At 46.2% G+C, this 24,932-nt stretch overlaps 2 protein-coding genes and 1 long non-coding RNA gene across 3 annotated transcripts; 1 reads left to right on the forward strand and 2 right to left on the reverse strand.

The window, feature by feature from the left end:
- Positions 1-4,271: 4,271 nt before the first annotated feature.
- On the reverse strand, positions 4,272-4,940 carry LOC125553197. Its single transcript, XR_007303984.1, has 2 exons — positions 4,637-4,940; positions 4,272-4,518 (listed from the first exon to the last, which is right to left on the reverse strand). It is a non-coding gene; the product is annotated as an uncharacterized LOC125553197 (long non-coding RNA).
- Positions 4,941-6,598: 1,658 nt separating this feature from the next.
- Positions 6,599-10,276, forward strand: LOC125553195 (LRR receptor-like serine/threonine-protein kinase EFR). The gene is made up of 2 exons (XM_048716992.1): positions 6,599-9,591; positions 9,729-10,276. Exons 1-2 carry the CDS (start codon positions 6,648-6,650, stop codon positions 10,097-10,099), a joined length of 3,315 nt encoding a protein of 1,104 aa, XP_048572949.1. The 5' UTR covers positions 6,599-6,647; the 3' UTR covers positions 10,100-10,276.
- Positions 10,277-15,055: 4,779 nt separating this feature from the next.
- On the reverse strand, positions 15,056-15,570 carry LOC125554995. Its single transcript, XM_048718326.1, has 2 exons — positions 15,209-15,570; positions 15,056-15,124 (listed from the first exon to the last, which is right to left on the reverse strand). Exons 1-2 carry the CDS (start codon positions 15,536-15,538, stop codon positions 15,056-15,058), a joined length of 399 nt encoding a protein of 132 aa, XP_048574283.1. The 5' UTR covers positions 15,539-15,570.
- Positions 15,571-24,932: the final 9,362 nt, after the last annotated feature.

Consider the following 24,932-nt stretch of genomic DNA (forward strand, 5'->3'; position numbering starts at 1 on the left):
TAGTACTCAAAACGTGCGACCAATAGTGATGGTATTGAACTACGGTCACATCTATTTAGGAATGATGGTAAGATATTTACTATTTGTCCTCAGTGCATATTTTGCATACATATTTTTTTTGCTAAACTTTCATTGCTAAGTATATTAATTAAGTACTATACGATGTTCTTCAACAGGGACTCCCGATGACAGTTGTGCCTCAGGGGATCGAGACTAAAGGTCAGATGTCAATTGTTAGCTTACGGCCAAGATATCCTGCATTGCACATGAATGCATTCAGGATTTCTAGAAGTGATGAATTCTTAATAGTGAAAGATTGGAGGAAAATTGTTAATGATCGCAGAGAAGTACTAGGGGGCAGCAATGAGAAGCGCAGCCCACGATTAGGAGACAGGTTCATCGGCATGCTCCAGTATGATCAATCAGGAGAGCTATACATGTTCTATGCTATTTTACCAGAGAGAGAGTAGCTAGCAGGAGTGATTTAGCTAGTTCTTCATGCTGCTCTTAATTAGTACTTGTCCTTTCATGTCCGTGTTCTTCGTTCTGAACTTAAGTGATTTGCTTTTGTGGTGTTATATATGAACGCTTATAATATCATGACAATCATGTTGAACTCAATGATTGGTTCTACTAGAAATTCTATTTATATATATATATATGCATAACGTGTACAATGTGTAGTATCGTAAAATACCAGCAAACGAAAAAGAATTAAAATGGAAACACAAAATTAAATGAAAAAGAAATCATAAAACTAAAAACCCCTCAAACCTTATAGTACCGGTTGGTACCAACCGGTACTAAAGGGCTCCAGGCCCCCGGAGCTGGCTCGTGCCACGTGGTTGCCCTTTAGCACCGGTTTGTGCTGAACCGGTACTAAAGGGGGGGGGCCTTTAGTGACCACAATTTAGTGCCGATTATGTAACCGACACTAAAGGGCCTTACGAACCGGTGCTATTGCCCGGTTCTGCACTAGTGCTACAAGCAATGGTGAAATTCCTTCAAGTTTCAGATAAGCGGTCAAGAAAGGAGCGGTGATGTTGAGTTCAGGTAACCCTTACGTGTGACACCCAATATGTGAGTTGTTCACTTTCACGCAGGTCAGTGATCAGTGTGTGATGTCGTTGGACGGATACTCTGAAAGTTGGGAGCACAAACTAGAGTAATGTGGAACTTAATTTTGCTCGAGTGTTGACTATGGTCAAGAAAAGAAGGGACTACAAGTTGCAGGTGGAGTCATATGGAGTCTTTGGAGTAGCAGCGATCCTCATGGGATAAGCTCAAGTCCAATGTACATGGAAGTTTGACGCGTGGACAAATCCAGGGTGGTGGAGTATATTCGCCAAGGTGGAGTTTGTTGGAGTTGTGTCGAATATAGTGTAGAAGGTAGGTTACAGTTGGACTTGCAGTTGTATTGTGTTTAGATAGGATCTGGAGACGTGTCCTAGTAGGACACTTGTATCCTAAGCCTCTCATATATAGTGGGGGTAAACACACGATGTAACCTATGCCAACATAATAGCACAGGCGCGCAAGGGGGAGCCGGCGACGTGTGCCGGCGCCCGGGTGGCCGGTGTGCGGTATTGTGACGGTGTCACGGGGAGGAGCGCCCGTAGTCAGGCCCCGGGGATGTAGCCATATCGGTGAACCTCGTTAACAAATCTCGGTGTCGTGCCTCGTGTGATTGCTTGGTCCTCGGATGATCAACGGTATGCCTCGGATTTATTCTGACAGGTTCGGCTGATGCCGATCCTCCTTGTTCTGCTGGTTTTCGTTGGTGGCATCGTCGGACGAGGTGGGCTGTCCACCTGCGACGATCCTAAGCTAGCTACTATCATTCCGTTTCAAAAGAAAAAACTAGCTACCACTGTTGCTGTTTCATACTCCCTCCGTCCCAAAATAAGTGACTCAACTTTGTACTAAAGCTAGTACAAAGTTGAGTCACTTATTTTGAAACGGAGGAAGTACATGTGAGCGCTCCCGCCATGTCACTTAAGTGACTAAGTGCACCCCCGGCTATCTCTATCCCCCGCGTTCTCTCGATCCCCTTCTCTCATCCACGAACCCCAAACATGCGACTGAAATTGCTCTGAGCAAACCCAATTTTTCATAAATAACATATGATGAAAAATAACATATGATAGATTACATGGCGGTCAAAACCAGGTCACATGGACGGTTTTAGTCAAAACCGGGTCCACGTCATACCAAAACCACTTTAAACATCATGAGGGACGAAAAGTATCCGGTTTAGATAGTTAAGGGTTTGAGTTTTATTGTTTTCGGAGTTAAGGGACGATTTTTATACTATCACCAGAGTTCGAGGACGAAAAATATACTTATCCATTAAAAATAATGTTGAGAGCCATCGAGGATTATAAGTTGGCGCATGTATAGTTAAAAAGTATTAAATGTGGGTCGTGGACTAAGACTATCTAATTTCCAGGAAATTTCTTGACTATTTGGAATTATTATATCTTTTTGTTTGTGATTTCTGGGACTGGTTTCACATGAACCAGATATTTTTATAACTATCTTGTGATGTGCATCTCAGTTTATTTCAGTGTTGAGCTTCACTAACTAGTTCTTCAATATATACCTATTACATAAAAGTTTGTATAGATGTCTAGACCACTATATAGCATACCAATATCACGGCATATGAACCGTTGGATGTTTAATCGATTGGATCATGTTAAATGGATTTCTTTCTGGAGCAGTGTGGACATACATGCACCGTTTGATTTGGCAATCTAACGGCCCAAGTTACAGGTGACAACACAGTGACGTCCGGTGAATATGGGCCGTCCGTCGGACCGGATTATATGGTCTGATGTATACCCACACCGTCAATTATTTATCAAGGGCTCCACATATTTCATACAAAAATTATTTATGAGATGCATTGATTCAACCGAAACTATATAAGCTTCAATTATGACTTGCTTAGCACATGCCAGGGTGCTAGTAGAAACTAGTTCTTCAAAGAAATTCAGTAGATCATATATATTGCCTACTGCTCATTCACTACTACATGTTATTAGCTACAATTACCTTAAGTACAATAGATTTACTTATTCATCCTACACCCTTTTGACGGTAACCGTCGTCAATGCTACCATCATGGCCAACTCTACATCATATCCGCTCTCCTAGCTCATTGCCAAGTTACATAGTTGAAGAGACACAAAATACAAGTTATAGGGTTACATACATGGTTAGGAAGACACAAAATATAGGTTACAAGAATTTGTAATTGTCATCTTTGCCCTTCATGCATAGTTGTTAGGATCATACTGGATTGGCGGTCTAACAGAAAAAAAAAAACAGAACCAAGACCATGACCGATCCAACCAAACGATCAGGTGTGCAATCGGGATCAGACTGAGAAAACCGATAACTCATGACCCATGGTAACTCAGGACCGGCCCTAATTGTATAATAGTGAATGAGCAATCGACAATGTATATGATCTAATCCCCGCAAAAAAAATGTCTATGATTCTCCAATAAATGTCCTTGAAGAACTGTTTTCTACTAGCATGCTGGCACATGCAAAGCACATCCATAGCTGAAGTGTATATAGTTTGAACTGAATCGGTACATCTTATAAATAGATTTTGTGTGAAATATGGGGCCCTTGAAAAATCTACCATATAGTCCCTTTTGATTTTAAATAATTGACGGTGTGGCTGTCCGTACTACCAAACTTGCCACCTATAACCTGGGCCATTAGATTGCCAAATCAAAAGGTGCATTTTTGGCCGCATCGTTGCAGAAAGAAATCTATCTGACATGATCCATTTTATTAAAGATCTAATAATTCATATGCCATCATATTGGTAATACTATATAGTATTATTGATATAGATATGTAAGAGCCTAGAGCTTAAACAGCACTAATCTCCTGTGAAAAACAATAGAAAAATAAGAACCAAGAACTCAAAAAAAACAAAAATCAGCACGAATCCTGCGCATAATCCTGCGGCTACAGCTTCTACTAAACTATATATATTTCTCAATCGATTGAGAAATTGCAAACCGTATAGATATAGTTTTATGTGAGATATATAGTGAAGAACTAGTTAGTGAAGCTGATCATGAAAAATAAACTCAGATGCTCATAACAGATAGTTATAAAAATAGTTGGATCATGTGAAACCAGTCCCAGAAGTAAAAAAAAAACTAATAATTCGAAATAGTTAAGAAATTTCTTGGCAATTCATTCTTAGTCCACGGGCCACATTCAGTAATGGATCTAAACAGCACTTTTTAATGCAAGGGGCATGCCATATTATTTATATGAAACCAGGTCACAGTACAAACATATCAATACAAACAAACATATAACACACGGACAACCTCAAGAACTTGTATATTGTTTGCTTCGCATATAACAGGAAGCTTCCAACGCCTGCCAACACAAGATCCTACCGAATCCTGCTACGCGGAAATGGTTCATCTCTTGCTTATGAGCCGCCATTAGGGATCCGCGGGCAGTCTCGCTGAGCCGCAGCTGCCACAAATGAAAGAAAAAACAAGATAATTAGTTAGAAAGAGAGGAGTACATGACTTAATTTACTGGGAGGGTTGACATGCATGGAAACATCAGCTGTGGTGGCTAATTAACTTACGGTTGCTGCATTTGGACGGCCCACTATTTGCCAGGATGCCACCAACGAAAACCAGCAGAACGAGGAGAATCAGCATCAGCCGAACCGAGGTCGCAGACGAGTTGTTCTTTGCCATCCTCGATCGTTCGTCTCTTTGCTCCTTCCTGTGTTTCTATTCTACTCGGATTGGCGACCTGGCTCACAATTTGTGCAATGGGTGCTCGACTGGAGCACTTATATATAGAGCGCAGGTATAGTTTCCATGGTGAAAGTAGGGTAGGTGCAGATGCGGAAGATGAAGAAAAATGGTGTGGTGCTTCTGGGGGTTGGTGGAATGGGGAGTATTGTAGTACAAGTTGATCAAATTAAAGGATATAATACTCCTATGCAAGTAAGAACGCACGTTGCTATACATCGACTGATGACTGAGTCTTTTTCGAATTCTTTGTTTGCAAAGTGCGGGCCCACACCTCTGCACAGGCGGAACACAATCTTGGATTCAAACGATGATTGAGGATGGCAACGTACGCATATGCATGCATGGCTGGTGGAAATAAGGAAGTCAAGCCTCAGGTGTGCACGCATGCATGCAACAACTCCTGCCGATTCAAAGGGTGGAAGCTGCTACCTGCTGTAGGAGGCGGCTACCTGATGGTGCTCCGTGTACTGAGACCCTGATCGCGTAGCACATCTGGTGCAGCAACAAAACACACAAACAACGTCTAATCAGTGCAAGGAACACAAACAAAACAACGGAAACCTGCGCGTCAGATCTTCTTTCCAAAATTCCAAATGGAATTCAGAGTTCTAGAGAGAATATGCGTGTCCATGAAAAATTTCAGGTTCAGGTAACACAAATAAGCAAATAAATAAATAAATCAAACTGTTTGGTTGTAGTACTAGGAAAGTCAGGGTAGTGTTCTCAAGCATACCGGAGCTTAAGACAAATACGTGAGCACAAATAAGGTGCCAATTATTTGTTTCATGAGCCATACATCCAAGGAGTATCAAATAAGTCAAGACAAGGCATCGGCATATCATCGCCAAGAAAAGAAAAGAAAAAAGACATCTGCATATGAACGCACGCCTGTCAAGTTCAGTTCAGGTATAAAACTTGCCCAAGTGGCCACGTGCTTGAATTGGCTGTACATGTTGAATCAAGTTACGATTGGGGATTAATATGCTTACATCAGCTTCAGTTGCCACCATGGAAAGCGGTGTGAGCCCGGTTGAAAAAAAAAAAGTAGCCACCATGGAAAGGGAAGAAATTGCAGTCAAGAGCTGGTGTACATGACTGACGACTCCTTGCATGAGTATCATGTGGTGTAGAGAGTACTTTGTCCAGTCAGTTTTCTAATTTGTTGGTAATTTCAGAGAATATACAAGTCATTATTTTACAATTACCGTTGGTCAAACTTAGCTTTGACCATCACTAAATAAAAGATGAGGAATACCATGTAGATTGCAGAGCTAAGGTTAGTATTCTTGGATTTCACAAAAAAGACTTGAAAAACATATTAACATGTAATCTTTTTTTTATTTGAAAAAATTTATTTTAAATTTAGATTGCTAGTCAAAGTGCCACCTCGAAGATCTTATCAATTAGATATCTCAAACGATATTTATATTCTAGATCACAGGGAGTATATCCAAGGGGGAACGACCGAGTTGGGTTCCTATAACAGCCAAGTGGCCAAGTGGCCAAGTGTACACACATTCTTTTTGGCCTTCATGCATCTGAGAGAGGTGGCAAAATCAACTTGGGCAGTCCAAAAGAAAATCTTTCAATCAAGTGGTGATTGAGGACCAAGATAACTGGTGGGAAAGGTAGTCTGAAACTAGGACCGGGATAGCTAGAAGAAGACTTGAATTGCTCACATGGCAGAAATGACAAGAAAGTGGAAGAAGAAACTAGGTGCAAATATGGAAGAAGAAATTAGCGGCTCACATGACAGAAATCTTGCAGCTCACCTATCCTCCTTGTATAAGTGCAGCATATCTCTAGCACAAAAAAACACGCAGCTTACTGAAGATGCACAACATGTGTGACACACCAAGAAGGCTCCTAGCCATTGTTGTTGTAACCTCTCTTCTCAGCTTCACTGCTGCTACTTCTTCATCTAACACCACCGACTTCGAGACCCTCCTTTGCTTGAAGCTCCACCTCTCCAGCAGCCCCAACTCCCTCCTTGGCTCATGGGTGCAGAACAACTCCCTCCATTTCTGCAGCTGGCCCGGTGTCACTTGCAATGCATCTCGTGTCGTTGCGCTGGACCTCGAGAACTCCGGCCTCGATGGCCAGATGCCGCCTTGCATCGCCAACCTCACCCTCCTCTCAAGAATCCACTTCCCGGGAAATCTGCTGAGCAGCCACATACCAGCGCAACTCGGGCAGCTGAGCAGGTTGAGCTACCTTAACCTCAGCTCCAACAGCCATACTGGTTCGATCCCCAACACTCTGTCCTCCACATCCCTCCAGGTGATTGATCTTGGGAACAACAAGCTCAGCGGAGATATCCCTGAAAGCATCGGGAAGCTCCGCAATCTCTCGTTTTTACACCTTGCTCGCAACAGCTTGACGGGCAGCATTCCGCTTTCACTTGGGAGCAGCAGCTCTAACTCCCTTGTTTCTGTCATCCTCGCAAACAATTCCCTCACCGGACCCATTCCGTCGGCCCTTGCTCACAGTTCATCTCTTCAGGTGTTGAACTTGGTAAGAAACAACCTCGATGAAGAGATCCCTCCTGCCCTTTTCAACAGCACATCACTTGTGAGATTAGCCCTTGGATGGAACAACTTTGCTGGGTCCATACCAGCTGTCGTTCCAAATTTCGACTCACCCTTGCAAGCTCTTATATTGTCGGTGAATAGTCTTGCAGGCACCATACCGTCGACTCTGGGTAATTTTTCTTCCCTTCGGATCCTTCTGCTTGCAGCCAATGGTTTCAAAGGCAGTATCCCAGTGAGTATAGCAAAAATCCCAAACTTGCAAGAACTAGATATTTCTTACAATCTTCTGTCAGGGACTATCCCGTTCTCCATATTCAACATGTCTTCACTCACCTACCTTAGTTTAGCTGTTAACAATTTTGTTGGCGAACTTCCATTTGACATCGGATATACACTTCCAAGCATCCAAACATTCATATTGCAACAAAATAAGGTTGGAGGAAAAATCCCTGCATCGCTAGCCAACGCAACCAATTTCCTGTCCATTAACCTAGGGGCTAATGCATTCTATGGCATTATCCCTTCTTTTGGGTCTCTTTCTAACCTAGAAGAGCTAATTCTGGCTAGTAATCAGCTAGAAGCTGGAGACTGGTCATTCCTCTCCTCGTTGGCAAATTGCACACAGCTGCAGGTCTTGTCTTTGGGAACCAACATGATGCAAGGAAATCTGCCGAGTTCAGTTGGTAGTCTTGCAAATAGCCTAGGGGCTTTGGTTCTGCACGCAAATAAGATGTCTGGCAGCATACCACCAGAGCTAGGGAACCTCACAAACCTCTCATTTCTTAGAATGGAGCAGAATCAGTTTGCTGGCGATCTCCCCAGCACAATCGGAAACCTTGCAAGCTTGACATACGTGGACTTGTCACGGAACAGACTTTCCGGACAGATTCCAAGTTCGATAGGCAAACTCCGTCAACTGAACAACCTCTTCTTGCAAGAAAATAGTTTCAGTGGACCCATTCCTAGGACGCTAGGTGATTGCCGAAGTTTGATCACTCTCAACCTTTCATGTAACTCCTTGAGCGAGAGCATACCAAGAGAACTCTTCTTTCTTGACTCCTTATCAGCAGGTTTGGATTTGTCCCACAACCAGCTTTCTGGACAGATTCCACAGGAGATTGGTGGCTTGATTAATATAGGGCCACTGAATTTTTCCAACAACCGTCTTTCTGGGCATATTCCAACTGCTCTAGGTGCTTGTATTCGTCTGGAGTCCCTTCGCTTAGAGGGTAACCTACTTGATGGTAGAATTCCTGAGTCTTTCTCCAATTTGAGAGGCATTGCCGAGATTGATCTCTCTCGAAACAACTTGAGTGGTGAAATCCCAAACTTTTTCCAGTCCTTCAATTCTCTGAAGCATCTCAACTTGTCCTTCAACGACCTCGAGGGTCAAATGCCACAAGGGGGGATATTTCAAAATTCTAGTGAGGTGTCTGTCCAAGGGAACAGTATGTTATGTTCTAGTTCCCCAATGCTACAACTGCCACTTTGCTTTGCATCATCCAGACACCGGCGCACTTGGCGAACTCTAAAGATAACTGGGATCAGTGTGGCGGCTCTTGCTTTGGTCTGTTTGTCATGTGTGGTATTTATTCTCTTGAAGAGGAGGAGTAAGAGATCTAAACATTCAGATCAACCATCATACACTGAGATGAAGAGCTTCTCATATGCTGATCTAGCCAAAGCGACAAACGGTTTCTCTCCAGACAATTTGGTTGGCTCAGGGGCTTACGGATCAGTATACAAGGGTGTACTTGAGTCTGAAACAAATGGAATGATTGCTGTCAAAGTTTTCAAGCTTGACCAACTTGGAGCACCAAAAAGCTTTGTTGCCGAGTGTGAGGCCTTCAGAAACACTCGTCATCATAATCTTGTAAGGGTGATTTCTGCATGCTCAACATGGGACAACAAAGGGAATGATTTCAAGGCTCTTATTATTGAATTTATGGCTAACGGCACCCTAGAGAGCTGGATTTATTCAGAAACAAGAAGACCGTTGAGTTTGGGCTCCAGAGTAACAATAGCAGTGGACATAGCTGCTGCATTGGATTATTTACATAACAGTTGCGTGCCCCCTATAGTCCACTGTGATTTGAAGCCTAGCAATGTGCTACTAGATGATGCCATGGGTGCCCGTCTCAGTGACTTTGGGTTAGCTAAGTTCCTTCAAAGTCATAACTCTTCCAGTACTATTACTTCTACGAGCTTAGCAGGACCAAGAGGATCAATTGGGTACATTGCACCAGGTAAACATTTACTATAGTATTATTATTATCTTTACTCCCTAATATGATTCAAGTTTCACTTTTCCTTTATTTAGAAGGAACCTTATATAGTTTTAAATAATCATTGTTCTAAGATAACTGAAATTTAAACAATGCAGAGTATGGCATCGGGAACAAGATCTCAACGGCGGGTGATGTGTATAGCTATGGAATTATCATCCTAGAAATGCTCACAGGGAAACGCCCAACAGATGTGTTGTTCAAGAATGGCCTGAGCCTTCAGAAATTTGTGGGAAATGCATTCCCCGAAAAGATCCGTGAGATACTCGATCCTAATATCGTCGGAGACGAAGTTATTGACCATGGAAACCATACAATGGTGGGGATGCTGAGCTGCATTATGCAGCTTGTTCAGCTTGGTCTCTCATGCTCCACGGAGACACCAAAAGATCGACCGACGATGCCGGACGTCTACGCAGAAGTCTCCGCAATCAAACGAGAATATTTAGCATTGCGCGTCAAGGAATAGGACACTTTTATTTTTGTTCGTTTATATGTTACAAAGTGAGTTGTAGTCTATGCTTAGTTTGCTCAGGTGACTGGAAGATATCTTCCTGAGAGGCCTTTATGTTGGGGTTCTTCGGATTTTTGTTGTACTGCTGAATTGCTGATACTTCATCAAGAGAAATAATACTGATCCACTACATGATGAAGTGCGGAAGAAAACATGTTCTCGGTCTTAAGATAAGGATGACGTTATCTGATTTATTGTGAATGTGTTTTATTATACAGGAGTAACTATGTTCAGGCACCTGCAGCTCATGCATTGTTCCGAAAGTTAAAATGGCGGCACTCTGCCGTCAAATCTGATGTTTGCATTCAGAATTATGATTGGCAGTATGTTGTCCTCTGAATCTCTGAATACACTAATGATATTACAGTGTGAATTGCTCTGTGAGAAATCTGTTTTTGTCTGGCATCAGGCCATAGGAATATCTTCATTAGCCTGGCATGTTCTGAATTTCTGAGGGCAATGACGGTTGATTTGTCAAATGGAAACATGCAGCTGTTTCAGGCACAAGATTTGATCAGGCTGGAGGCAAGATTCACCAGTGTCGCTTGTGGCTTAAAGGGGTAGCATGTGGCAGTGGCAGTGTCATAGCTGCAGTGCATAAATTACATCAGATCGAGTGTCAGGCATACCTCGGTGTTACTTGTGGATTGAAGTGGTGCTTGGCGATGCCAATGTGCAATAGCTACGGCCGGTAGATTAGTTCAGATCTTGAAATTCAAGAGACAAACTAGCTAGGAGCCACAGTTAGGCAATCTGTCAATTTAAGTTCAATTCAACACGTAGATTTATGAGGACCCAGAAGCTAAAATTAGAGGTTACCCGATCGATTCAGAGGGAGCAGCTGAGCAGTGCGAGCAGGGAGCTCGACCCAGCGTTGCTCCGCGGCTCAGGCAGGGGCCGTAGGACGGAGGGCCGAGGCGGGAGGGGTGCCCTTGACGGCGCGGTCGCGAGGAGGCCGAGCAGCAGAGGTTTTTTTTTTTTTTTTTTTAGAAATAGCAGCAGAGGTGGAGGGCGGCGGTCGGTGGGGGACGCACGCTCGGGCCGTCTGGCTTCGGCCTTCGGACCTTGGTGGGCTACTGATGGGCTGGGCCCTGGGCCTAATCTAAAACGTGTACGATAATTTGGGGGATCACCTAAAAAAAAGTTCAGGACACGTGCAAAATCCCAGTCACATAGCTTGAAATTGCTGGCAAATCTTGCCCAGGCCCCTTTCTGTTGTAGGCTGCACATCTGCGATACTGCACTCTGGAGGCGGGCTCCTGGAGCCCTTTATTTTATTTATTTTCTCAATACTCCATTTCTACTTCGAAATCAATTCTGGAAACAATTGCGCTTATACATATAATGCATGTATAGTTCGTATGTATGAGGTTTCATGGAAATATATTTCCATGTGTGTACATAGAAAATGTAAATTTGTGTATAAAAATATGCATTTCTATTCTTATTGTTGGGTCAGGATTTTGTCTTTTTTGCATAGGATACAAAACAACTTATTATTCAGTGCAATTTTAGTATTTTACAGGCAAGTGAAGAACATCTGTATGTGTCCATGAAAAAAAATCATTTTTTTTGTTAAACTTACATATAGCATTTTCAGATTTTGCAAACACCAGGCTCCCTCAAGCCCGGTCTACAAAACGCTGCTCTGGCATTATTTAGCCAATTGTATCCCAGAATCTGAAAAGTATACAAATAAATGCGCAAGATTCGAGATGCGGAATGATCACATTGCTGATCTCTGCAAATAATAACGTATGGACTCTGCGTTAATGAAAGTGTTCCATGTTTTTTTAACAAACTTACTTATCGATATATATCAAGAAAGGCTATTGTTGCTTTCTTTATACTCGAGATCTCAAATGTTTGATGTCAATGCTCGAATAAACTGAGTGTTAACGCTTGCCCTGTTGTATGTTCCGCAGAAGCAAACAATTAATAGTGCTGAACTGCAGGAAACACCGGAGAAAGCAATGTGCTCTCTTAGTGAACGATGGGCCACATCATAAATTCAGCCATACATGTTCTAGCCCTTGTCTATCGGTATGCATTTGTTGACCCTACCGCCTCGAACTCGAAGCAGGCCACATCCTCTCATGTTTTCATAAGCAGAGGATGCCTTCAACTTGGTCTGCTGATACTTCATTCAGAGAAATACCAACCCACTGTGTGGCAAAGCGTGGGAGAAAACATGTTGTCAGTCTGCACCATAAGGATCTTCATGATGGCGTTGTCTTGTCTGATTTACTCCGAATGCATTGTACTGTATGATACAAGAACAGTAACTATGATGTTGGGCTCCTCCGCATTGTTTTGTTCCACAAATAAGAATGGTGGCACCCTGTTGTTAAATCTGATGATTGTATTCTGAACTGGATTAGCAATTGTCCTCTATTATACGCATGATATTACCGTGTGAAAGAAATATGTCTTGTGTAGCATCAGGGTCATACATAGGAACATATCCATTAGCCTGGCTTGTTCTGAATCTCTGAGGGCAATCATACTAAACTTGGCAAATGGAAATATGTAACTATTTCAGGCCTAAGATATTGACATTCAAGAGGTAAACTACGCATGCATTTAAGCCCAATTCAACACATAGTGTCTTTGTGAGGGCTCGGGAGCTAAATTACAGATTAATTACCCAATCCATTCCGAGAGATACAGGAGCAAGGAGCTTGACCCAGCCTTCTCCGCGGCCGCCGGCTGGAGTCGACTGGCTATTCTGGTTTACAGAAGGTTTACGTCAGGAACACTTCGTCTCAACACATCAACTTAGCACTGGTCTAAGGTGGCAGGTGCCCAAAACAAAACAATGTGTTGATTAATAGAGACGCTTGATGCTGATTTTCACATCACCGACAATCGGTTGCAACGCCTCCACCAGTGCGCCGACACTTGGATCTTCTTTTGAGCAGCAGATCTTGATCCTCTCGATGCAAGGGTGGAAGCCCAAGCTCAACCCTGCTCCTGATGGTGGCAAAGTAGATTCAGAATGCATGCACCTTATACATTGCAGCTGTAGAGTGTCAACATTAAGGTGGAAGGATCAGTAAGTGGTTCCACTGTTATAGCAGATCAACTCGTACTTAGAGATGGTTTCTAGAGAGTACCATTTCGAGCTTAAAAGCCAACTCCTTCAGCTTGGGCGAGCACAGGAGAATGCGAAGCAGCGCGTCGAAATCAGCAGCCATGCACCAATTGCCCAGCACTAGGCTTGTCAGGTTGCTGAACATTGGGCATATCCACAAACCTCTCTGCAACAGAAGCTTCATATTCATCCCAGATGAAATCAAAATGATGGTGAAGACAGTGAGTAGAATAGTTTGATCATTTCATGTTTTTTCCATGCTAGCTTATTGAAATAATACCAGCTCGTAGGAGGGGTAACAAGTAAGCTGAAAAGGTTAAGATTAAACCCCGAGAAGCAACTACATAAGAAAATCTAACTAAGGAATCAAATATAGATATTCATCTAAACGTGTATGAATGTGAAAAGAATAAGAACTAGTTCGTACCTCAAGTAATGGTGCATGCAACTCCAAGGTTGTGGCATGTGAGAGGCCATCAAGTAGACCATGGCCCTCTATTGTCCTTACACTAACAAAGGCTGCTATTAGAGAAGACAGATCCCTAACTAATCACTACCGGAATCGCCCCCTATGCCGACGGCCAGGCCTGAGTCCCGTCGGGATAGACCTATGCCGACGGCCCCCGTCGGCATAGGGCCGTCGGCAACATATGCGTTGGCACAGCCAGGGAGGCCGTCGGCATAGAAAAGCCGTCGGCATATATGATACGCCGACGGGGGCCGTACATCTATGCCGACGGCGCCGGCCGTCGGCAACTATCACGCCTAACGGCGGCCGCCGTCAAGTCTGCCCAGCGACTGGTCGCCACATGGCACCCCTATGCCGACGGCTCGACCGTCGGCATAGGTGTGCCACGTGGCGACCAGTCGCTGCTCGTGGACCAGGGCTATGCCGACGGCTGGGCCGTCGGCATAGTTTGAAACTAAGCCGACGGCCAGGCCGTCGGCATAGTCCTTCATACAGAGCTCCCAGTAGCTGACACGTGGGCGCCTATGCCAACGGTCTAGCCGTCGGCACAGTTTTTAAACTAAGCCGACGGCTAGGCCGTCGGCATAGGTGTCACGTGTCAGCTACTGGGAGCTCACGCTAGCCCTATGCCAACGGCCTAGCCGTCGGCATAGTTTGCTTTTGCTTTTTTTCTGTTTGTTTTCAAATCAATTCAATTCAAATAACAGCACATATCAGCAGATATATATGATGGGATAGACATATAAAACACAACGGGATATCATCCGGCACCATCACAACAATATATGCATAAGCATCATCACACACAAGTCTCTAAATGAACATCATCACAACCAACATAAGCATAAGCATATAGAGAAGCACACAAGTCATCTAAATGATCATCAGCACACACAAGTCATCTCAAGCATCATCACCACACACAAGGATCATCGAGCACCGCGGAGGTCGTCACCGCCAAGACGGCCGAAGCCCAGGTCGTCACTGCTAGCGGCAGCGCTACCGCCAAGACCGCCTCCGCCTCCACCTCCGCCTCCGCCTCCGTGGATCGGAGTGGTCGGGCTCCGTGTCTCCGGAGTGCTGCGAAGACCACCGCCAACGGTAGATCCACCTGTTCCCTGGATGTTGAAAAGACATATGCACGGGATATATGACTGTGTTGAAAGGCATGACATGCTTTGGGTGAATAGATTGGGGATGAACTAACCGGCGAGGGGCCAGCGTTCTCTGCCACAAACTCCTCAAAGCTCATCAGCACTGGTTGTGCTGGAGGGCATTGTGCTGGAGGGAACTGAGGACACTTGTCGGCCGCCATATCCTGAAAAGCCTGCTGCATCTGGCTATCCCTCTACACTTGGTGTTCATAAAGCCTCTGATGCCACGCCATGGTCTCCTGGCGTGTGTACTCCAGGTAGGCCTACGGTATGACATGATGGAACTCATAAAACTACTAAATGCGGAAAATAAAGTGAGCAATGAAGATAAGAGGGAAAATACTTACAGATTGTTGCTCCTGAAAGAGGGACTGTGTACTGGTCACTGGCTGGCTCGTGCGCTGGCTCAGGCTCGGGTCGATCCGACGAAGCTGTGTGTAGGAGATACTAGGAGTGATCACAGCATCGAGAACCGCCTCCCGACCGTGCTCCTTGGGCCCCATCCTCACCACCGCCATGTCGTCCAGAGGCGCCGCAATGGGGTCAGGTGTGTCAGGATGTAACTTCAGATACGCTTCGGAGTAGGCCTTCTTCCTCCCTGCGGTCTTCTTGCCGTAGTACTTGGGCTCGCCAGGCTTGGGGTCCTTCCGCGTATGGGCGATCTCCCACGCCTGCATGTGTGAGAGCGGCCGCTTCAGTTTCTCCTCCTGCACCACCAAACAGAGGTTAGTCATACATAAGAAAGTGATGGTAAATAGAAGAAGAAGAATGTTTAATGGGGTTAGTCATACATTAACTGCCTTGTGGAGATAGTGGTTTCGGTTTCCCTGAGCATGTACTCCCTCCGTCCCTCGGTTAGCCTTATTTTTGGTTCTCATAGCCGCCCAGGCTCCAGCCTCATCACACCAAAGATCCACCAATGCCGCCCAGGACTCGTCTTTTCCATAACACCAATTTGGACACACCTACATAATAAAAGCATAATGGCATGTAGGTGTGTCCAAATTGGTGTTATGGAAGCATAAAGCATAAAGCATAATGTACCACAAGGTAATGAAAGCATAATGAAAGCATAATGAAAAATCTTTTATACTTACCGCCAAGAACTCGGGCCTCTCCAAGGTAATGCACGTCCTCCGCGCTTCTTCCTTGGTCATCTTCACACCAAGATAGTCGTGGTAGTATGTGGAGATGGCCACATAGCGCACATTGTACTGCATCTGGCGGGCCTTCTTCTTGCATTGGCGCAGCACGATCTGGTCCGCTCTAGCCCTGTGCTCCAGAAGAACTCAATAGAATTTCTACAACCATTCATGAAACAAGAATGGAAGAAGCCATGAGTTAAATCATTTTCATGAAACTAGAATGGACTTATTCTTCTGAAGAGGACTCACCCAGAAAGTAGTGATCACGGCCTTGGCATGGGTCTCATGGTCCGCGTGGCGGGCCGCTTCCCAGTGGTCCCAGCTCGTGGCCAAAACCCGATGAGCCGGCTGCCTGACTGGATCCGGACAGTACAACCCCGGCCAGTATAAGTTCAGCAAGACGGTGATGAGGCCGTTGGGAATACGGACCCCTTTAGAATATATCCAGTTGCTGCAAAAGAATGAAGTATTAGCATGTGACAAGCAAAATAAATAACAACCGGAATAAGCATGTGACAAGCAAAATAATGAACCACTTACTCTTTTCCCGTAGGCTCAATGAGCCACTTCTGCTCCTCAGTAGCCGGAACCTGCTTTGGTAGCTTTGTGTTACCACGCAGCCACCCCTTCTTGTCTACCCCCTTCCCGTCACCACCATCATCCCCGCCACCACCCTCCTCCTCGCCTGCCTCCCCCTCCCCAACCTCCTCCCCAACCTCCTCCACCTCCTCCTCCTCCTCCACCACCACCACCTCCTCCTCCTCCTCCTCCCTAGAGTGTACCTCACTAGAGGAGGGTACCTCACTAGAGGAGGGCCTCGAAGACAACACCCCTAAGTCGGTGAGGGTGCGCTCTTTCTGGCCGCGACCCCCTGTAGTGGCTCTCCCCCCAGCACCTCGTCCTCTAGAGGCTCTCCCCCCACCCCCTCCTCCTCTAGGGGCACCTCTCCCTCGACCTCCCTGTGAGGAGTCATCGTCAAGTAGCCGAGGGGGAGGATTACGTGCTCGACCACTCCGACTAGGCAGGCTGACGACCTTGCGTAGGAAACCCACACCGTCGGCCTTCCCCTTGCCCATGTTCCATGAACCTGCATTGAAAAGAGAAAAAGCAATTAGTAAATTAATGAAATGAAGGAAAAGGCATGATAATAAACACATTAATAAAAATGCATAAAAGGCATATTCCTAAACTATAGAAAAAAATACTTGAAACGTACATCTGCTAGAACCCATATGAATCATCACTGTTGTAACCTCTTTCTCGGTCCGTCTCATCATCACTATCAATCATATCATCTTCGTTGTCCGACAGAGGTGGAGGCTCTTCCTCGTCGTCAGCGTCTTCGTTTAACTTTTCTAGCATAAGTATGTCATTTTCATTGACAATGGTCTCACCATCATTCCGTGCATCATCGACGTTTGGGTCCACATCATCATCACCCAATGGTCTAGCGTCATCGTTTCTAACCACATCATCATCATCATCATCAGGTTTCTCTTGATAGAACACTCCCTCGTATGTCATGGGGTTAATGTTGTAGTAATCGTCTTCATTCGGGTCTGGTAGCTTACCATGTGGCGACACCTTGAACACAACTTCCCAACCCTTTAGATACACTTTCTGGCATGGGTAAGGCAGATAATATACTTGTGTAGCTTGGGTAGCCGCAATGAAGAGATCGGCTCCGGCATAGACGGTTGATGGTTTAACTTCGACCAAACCAATGGAAGGCGTATGTTTTACCCCCTCCCGCGGATCGAACCATCGGCATTTGAACACAGGCAGACTTAGGGTCTCACGCCCCTGGCGGAATTTAACCTCATATATATTTTGTACCCTTCCGTAGTAGTCTACTGAATTTTGACCGGGGGTGTACACTCCAGTATTTATAGTTTTGGTATCGGGGCGGCTGTTTTGGTGCTCCTCTGTATGGAAGCGATACCCATTCACATCATGCTTTTTACATGTCATGACGGCAGGGTCAAAACCCATGGAAACCCATCTCAATTCATCATCCATAGATATGTTCGGATCTTTTCCCTACAAGTATAATGGAAATTGTTGCGTGCATTAGTTCGGTTAACTAATAAATGTTGAAGTAGGTATTTAATAGGGGAGTGTGGAAAATTACTTTCTCCATGAACCAAGCAACACAATTTTTACGTCCAGGGTTTCCATGATGGAGAAGAGTAAGTGCCTCCGCCTCAGTAGGAGGATTCACTCCCGTCCATTCCTCTTGAATGAAATCACTAAAAAAAGATAAGCGGTGTTAGACCGGGACTAAGTGAACATGAAACATGATGATGTGGAAGACATAAAGGAATGGTGTAGTGGTATTACCTCATCCACACTTCCTCAACTTCCTTGATGTTGTGCAAGATATAGAACATGAGGTCCTCCCACTCTTGTCGTGGCATGTTATAAGATTTCGAGGCCCCAGCCCTCCCACCTTGCGCGTTGAATAGATCGAGCCTGGGTTGATACTTGGGCTCTTCTATATTGTATCGAGGCACCTTGTTATGCAGATGGGGAACGTGGTCTGGATAGTATGATGTCCCGAGGTCTGACACCTCCTCTAGGATAACTGCCTCAGCTATGGAAGCTTCAATCTTAGCTTTGTTTCCACATTTTCGTCGGAGATGCTTGTTCTGCCTCTCAGGGCCGTACTGCCAGCGATTTTGCACAGGGCCCCCCAAAAATACCTCGTTCGCGAGGTGCAGAATGAGATGTGTCATCGGAGTAAAGAAGCCTGGCGGAAAGATCTTCTCTAGCTTGACTATTAACTCCGGTGCCTTCTTATGCAATTTTTCAATCACCTCTTTACTTACTTCTTTAGCACAGAGCGTGCGGAAGAAATGGCTAAGATCGGCAAGCACTCGCCATACATGCTCGGGGACATAGCCTCGAACCATCACCGGCATTATCCGCTCAATCCATACATGGTAGTCATGACTCTTCAGGCCGGTCACTTTGCCCGTTGAAAGATTGACTCCCTTACTTATATTCGATGCATAACCATCGGTGAACTTCAAAATTTGTTTCAGCCAGATAAGTACTTCTTTTTTTTCTGGCGGTTTAAGGACAAAGTCAGCATCTGGCTTGAACCAGTTTTTTCGACCGCCTGTGGGAGGCTTCATGTTCAGGCGTGGTCTATCACAAATTCTCTGTTGATCGGCTCTAGCTTTTACGTTATCCTTCGTCTTATCAGGAATGTTGAGGATCGTGTGGAAAAGGGACTCTGCCACATTCTTTTCGGTGTGCATCACATCAATATTGTAAGGAAGTTTGAGGTCCTTGAAATAGGGAAGCTACGAGAAGGGGGTAATGTGCATCCAGTTGTGCGTCTCACCATATCCCTCGAAGCCTTTGGCTTTGGCTTTGCCTTTGCCTTTGACTTTAGGCTTGAGAGCTTTTAGCTGAGCAAGAACATCTGCCCCCGAAAATGTTGGAATCTCGGTTACTTCATGAACAACCCAGCCTTTCGTGAAGTTCTTCTTGTCTTCCCTGTCTGGATGGTCTGGAGGGAGGAACTGTCGATGCAGGTCAAAGGCTACATACTTGCCACCCTTACTCAGCCAAATCATTCGCAGAGCCTGCATGCACACTGGGCATGGCATGTTACCACTTGTACACCATCTGCAGAATAGAGCATAGCCAGGAAAGTCATGCATGCAATAGTGCAACCAAACTTTCATCAAGAAATTTCTCTGCAGATCCCGGTCGTATGTCAACCTCGGAAAGTACCAACAATGGTGCAAAGCATCCGCAAGCGGCTGCATAAACACACCCAATTGCTTCCCCGGGTAGTCAGGCCCCGGAATGATGAGCGACAAGAACATGGTATTCCATTGCATTAGGGCACCGGGAGGAAGATTGAGCGGAATTACAAACATAGGCCAGCAGCTGTATGGATTGGACGACATACCATATGGATTCAACCCATCACCTGATATGGCTATTCTGACATTCCCAGCCTCGGCTGCTTCCTCGGGGTATTCTTCATCGAATGACTTCCATGCTTCCCCTCCCGATGGATGCACGATTTTTTTTGGATTGTACCTTATACCTTCCTTGTGCCACTTCATCATTTTGGCAGACTCCTTCGTGATGAAAAGGCGCTGCAGTCTTTTTATAAAATCAAGATACCGAAGAACCTTAACGGGGATGGTTAGCTGCTTTTTCTCACCATCCTCACCGACCACCTCAATGTACTGAGACGAACCGCACTTCCTACAGTACTTGTCATCCGCATACTCGTGCCTAAACAAAAGGCAATTCTTTGGGCAAACATCTATTTTCTCATAACCATAGAGAGTGCCTTCATGATTTTCTTTGTATCGTACATGCTTTTCGGCAGTTCATGACCCTCAGGGAGGCTGTTAGCCCATACTCCCAGGAATGCTTCGAAGCATTTCTGGCTACAACCATACTCAGCCTTGACTGCAATCAGTTGCGAGATGGCATCCGGCTGAGATATTTTTGCACCCGCATAAAGAGGTTTCTTCGACGAGGCCAAGACCTCCAAGAAGGCCTTTGCGGTTGCCTCCGGCTCCTCCGGTTCATTCTCTGAAGGTGTCGCATTTGCCGTTTCTGCAACAATGACATCATCTAGCATGTCCCTGACCCCGTCGTCCTCATATCCATCGATGCGTTGTCGCATCACCTCCTCTCTACCACGGTCCTGCTCGGCTATGTTTATCGGCGGCATGTCAAAGTTTGGCATATATCCGTGCGTGCGAAGGTGCTCACTCATGTCCGTCTGATTTCTACGGTGACGTCTGGCACATCTCGCACAGGGGCATGGTAGGATAATTCTCATGGGACGACGGAATATCTCCTTCAAATACACATCGGTTTTCGCGATCCACTCTGATGTTACTCGATTCCGACGGATAAAACCACTGTACATCCACTGATTATCTGCCATCCTCTGCTTTTTTGCAACCCACACAACATAATTAAGGATTCACTTAAATTAATCACATCAAATTTTCAGTTTCTACCACGTTTAATCCACCTACATCTCTAATAGGTAAAGATGGGTCCTAATCCCACCCGAGGATGTGTAGATTGAGTACGTTCTCCATTCTACCCCGTTCCGAGACAAAATTTCGGCAGCACCTCCCCGCTGTTCTCCAGATACACGTCTCGGCAAATAGCCGAGAGAATGTGCTCCGGAGAACAATGGGGAGGCGCCGCCGAAATCCTGTCTCGGAACGGGGTAGAACATGGAGAACATACCCAATCTACACATTCTCGGGTTGTCCATGGAAAACGCTGGACAATCCGAAAGAGCTGCGGTGATAAATATGCAATTGAATGCATATTTATCGATGCAACCCTTTCGGACGGGAGGCGCCTAGGTTACGTCAGTTGACTTGAGAATGAAATCTAGTCACATGATTCGTAGCTCACCCTAGGCTGTAGAGGAAGTAGTCGAACACCGGAGGGACAACCGGGACCAACAGCTCCTACGACGATCACTCCACCAAGATGAAACACCACAGAACCTGCACCGTGACAATAATTAAGTACATCACAATATATTCATCATCATCATCTAACAATCATCGAATCATAAAAATCAGCATCCTATATCATCTCTTCCGCAAAAAAAATCATTATCTATCATTAACATCATCATCTATCATCATTAACATCATCATCTATCATGTAACAATCATCATACATTTGCAACTATCATCAAAAAATCTATCATCTAACGTCATGCCCCTTGTTAAAAAAATTGCTTTTCTTGCATTTCTCACATTTGTAACTATCATCAAATCATCTATCAACTAACTATGCATCCATCCATCTAGTTACATAACTATGAACAACAACAAAATTATCAAAAAAAATCTACAGAGAGGGAGGGAGCTCACCGTGGGGGAGGGCCGGCTCGGGGGGAGAGGCAGGCACGGACGACGGGCCAAAGCAGGTGGCGAAGGGGCAGGCACGGACGAAGTGGCCGCCGGGGCAGGGTCGATGGAGGTCGGGGCGGGGACGGACGGCGGTGCGGCGCGGGGCGGGGAGGACGGCGGTGCACCACGGGTGGGTGGGGGAGACGGGGGAGGCGCGGGCAATGGCGGGTTCGGGGCGGGGCGGGGCGGCCCAGGGTTGGTGCGGCGCGGGGCGGCGGGCTCGTGGCCGGCGGTGGCGTGCTCAGGGCGGGCGGCGGAGGTGGTGGGCGGCGGCGCGGGTGTGGGTCGGGGAGGAAGGGGGAGATGGATGGCGAATGGGTGGTGGGGGCGAACCGCAAGGGGATAAGGTCGGCCCTATGCCGACGGCCTGGCCGTCGGCATAGGCCCGCCCCTTTGCCATGTCATCGATCCGTGGACATGTGCACTGCTATGCCGACGGCTAAGCCGTCGGCATAGATACTTTGCATTTTTTTATTTTTTTGTTACGGCATTTTTTTATTTTTTTATTTTTTTGTTACGACATGTGCTGCAGCCCCCAACACCATTCCGGCCCAAACCACCCAAAGATACCCTCTGTGTCGGCATGTGTTCCACCTCTGCCGCATCGTTACCGCAGAACGTCTACTACCGTGTCATCCCCGTCCGTGAGGGGGGCCACGCACCGGAGACACGTCCCGCCTCTTCGGACATGCCACCACACCACCCCGCATGTATGAGGGCCCAGTGCGATGCTCCGGTGGCATTGCTACCCCCCCAGTGCCCCCGTCCCGCCTAACCCTGTAGCGTTTGACCACGGGATCTAGCCCTTTGACTTTGCACGGACGGGCTTTGACCAATGGACCTCCCCACCCGGTTTTGTTAGGTCAGCCCATAGGAACACTTTGGAGAAACATCCGGGCTAGACCCACAGCAAGATCCCCTCCGTGTAGACCCCACGCGTCCATTTCTCCCCTCCAGGTGCCGGCGGCGGCGCCATCCGTGAGGGGGGGCACACCCCGGACATGCGTGCTGGGCGTTTGCAACCGCCACAACACTTCCAGACTTGTGAGAGGCCGCCTACGCAAGATTTGGCGGCATGCTAGCCCCCGGAGGCCGCCGGCCACAGCCGTAGACGCGCGAACGGCAATCCGCGTGGAGGGAATTTTTCGGATACTTCTCCATCACCAAAAATTATGAAAAAATACAATCGTTCCTATAGCACATGTGCCCACGTCGTGCAAAAAAAACTCTTGATTTTATCGCGCTTCGAGTATTTAGTAATATTAACGCCGCATCGTTACCGCAGAACGTCTACTACCGTGTCATCGCCGTCCGTGAGGGGGGGCCACGCACCGGAGACGCGTCCCGCCTCTTCGGACATGCCACCACACCACCCCGCATGTATGAGGGCCCGGTGCGACGCTCCGGTGGCATTGCTAACCCCCCAGTGCCCCCGTCCCGCCTAACCCTGTAGAGTTTGACCACGGGATCTAGCCCTTTGACTTTGCACGGACGGGCTTTGACCAGTGGACCTCCCCACCCGGTTGTGTTAGGTCAGTGAAGGAAATATGCCCTAAAGGCAATAATAAAGTTATTATTTATTTCCTTATATCATGATAAATCTTTATTATTCATGCTAGAATTGTATTAACCGGAAACATAATACATGTGTGAATACATAGACAAACAGAGTGTCACTAGTATGCCTCTACTTGACTAGCTCGTTAATCAAAGATGGTTATGTTTCCTAACCATGAACAAAGAGTTGTTATTTGATTAACGGGATCACATCATTAGTTGAATGATCTGATTGACATGACCCATTCCATTAGCTTAGCACCCGATCGTTTAGTATGTTGCTATTGCTTTCTTCATGACTTATACATGTTCCTATGACTATGAGATTATGAAACTCCCGTTTGCCGGAGGAACACTTTGGGTGCTACCAAACGTCACAACGTAACTGGGTGATTATAAAGGAGTACTATAGGTGTCTCCAAAGGTAGATGTTGGGTTGGCGTATTTCGAGATTAGGATTTGTCACTCCGATTGTCGGAGAGGTATCTCTGGGCCCTCTCGGTAATGCACATCACATAAGCCTTGCAAGCACTGCAACTAATATGTTAGTTGTGAGATGATGTATTACGGAACGAGTAAAGAGACTTGCCGGTAACGAGATTGAACTAGGTATTGGATACCGACGATCGAATCTCGGGCAAGTAACATACTGATGACAAAGGGAACAACGTATGTTGTTATGCGGTCTGACCGATAAAGATCTTCATAGAATATGTAGGAGCCAATATGGGCATCCAGGTCCCGCTATTGGTTATTGACCAGAGACGTGTCTCGGTCATGTCTACATTGTTCTCGACCCGTAGGGTCCGCACGCTTAACATTACGATGACTGTTGTTATGAGTTTATGCATTTTGATGTACCGAAGGTTGTTCGGAGTCCCGGATGTTATCACGGACATGACGAGGAGTCTCGAAATGGTCGAGACATAAAGATTGATATATTGGAAGCCTATGTTTGGATATCGGAAGTGTTCCGGGTGAAATCGGGATTTTACCGGAGTACCGGGAGGTTACCGGAACCCCCCGGGAACTATATGGGCCTTAGTGGGCTTTAGTGGAAAGGAGAAAGGGGCAGCCCTAGGTGGCCGCGCGCCTCCCCCCCCTCCCCTAGTCCTATTAGGACTAGGAGAGGTGGCCGGCCCCCCTCTCTCTCTTCCCCCCCTCGAGGAATCCTATTCCAACTAGGATTGGGGAGGGGGGAATCCTACTCCCAAAGGGAGTAGGACTCTCCTGGCGCGCCCTCCTTGGCCGGCCAGCCCCTCCCCCTTGGATCCTTTATATACGGGGGCAGGGAGACACCCTAGAACACACAAGTTGATCATTGAGATCGTTCCTTAGCCGTGTGCGGTGCCCCCTGCCACCATATTCCATCTCGATCATATCGTTGTAGTGCTTAGGCGAAGCCCTGCGTCGGTAGAACATCAAGATCGTCACCACGCCGTCGT

Source organism: Triticum urartu, chromosome 4 (genome assembly GCF_003073215.2).
Source record: "Triticum urartu cultivar G1812 chromosome 4, Tu2.1, whole genome shotgun sequence".
Taxonomy (NCBI): Eukaryota; Viridiplantae; Streptophyta; class Magnoliopsida; order Poales; family Poaceae; genus Triticum; species Triticum urartu.

Excerpts from the sequence above, each read along its gene's own strand:
- LOC125553195 (XM_048716992.1), top strand. The coding sequence starts at position 6,648 with ATGCACAACATGTGTGACACACCAAGAAGGCTCCTAGCCATTGTTGTT. Across the intron at positions 9,592-9,728 it reads AATTGGGTACATTGCACCAG|AGTATGGCATCGGGAACAAG; the intron begins GTAAACATTTAC and ends TAAACAATGCAG.
- LOC125554995 (XM_048718326.1), bottom strand. The coding sequence starts at position 15,538 with ATGCAGGCGTGGGAGATCGCCCATACGCGGAAGGACCCCAAGCCTGGC. Across the intron at positions 15,125-15,208 it reads TCTTTCAGGAGCAACAATCT|GCCTACCTGGAGTACACACG; the intron begins GTAAGTATTTTC and ends GTCATACCGTAG.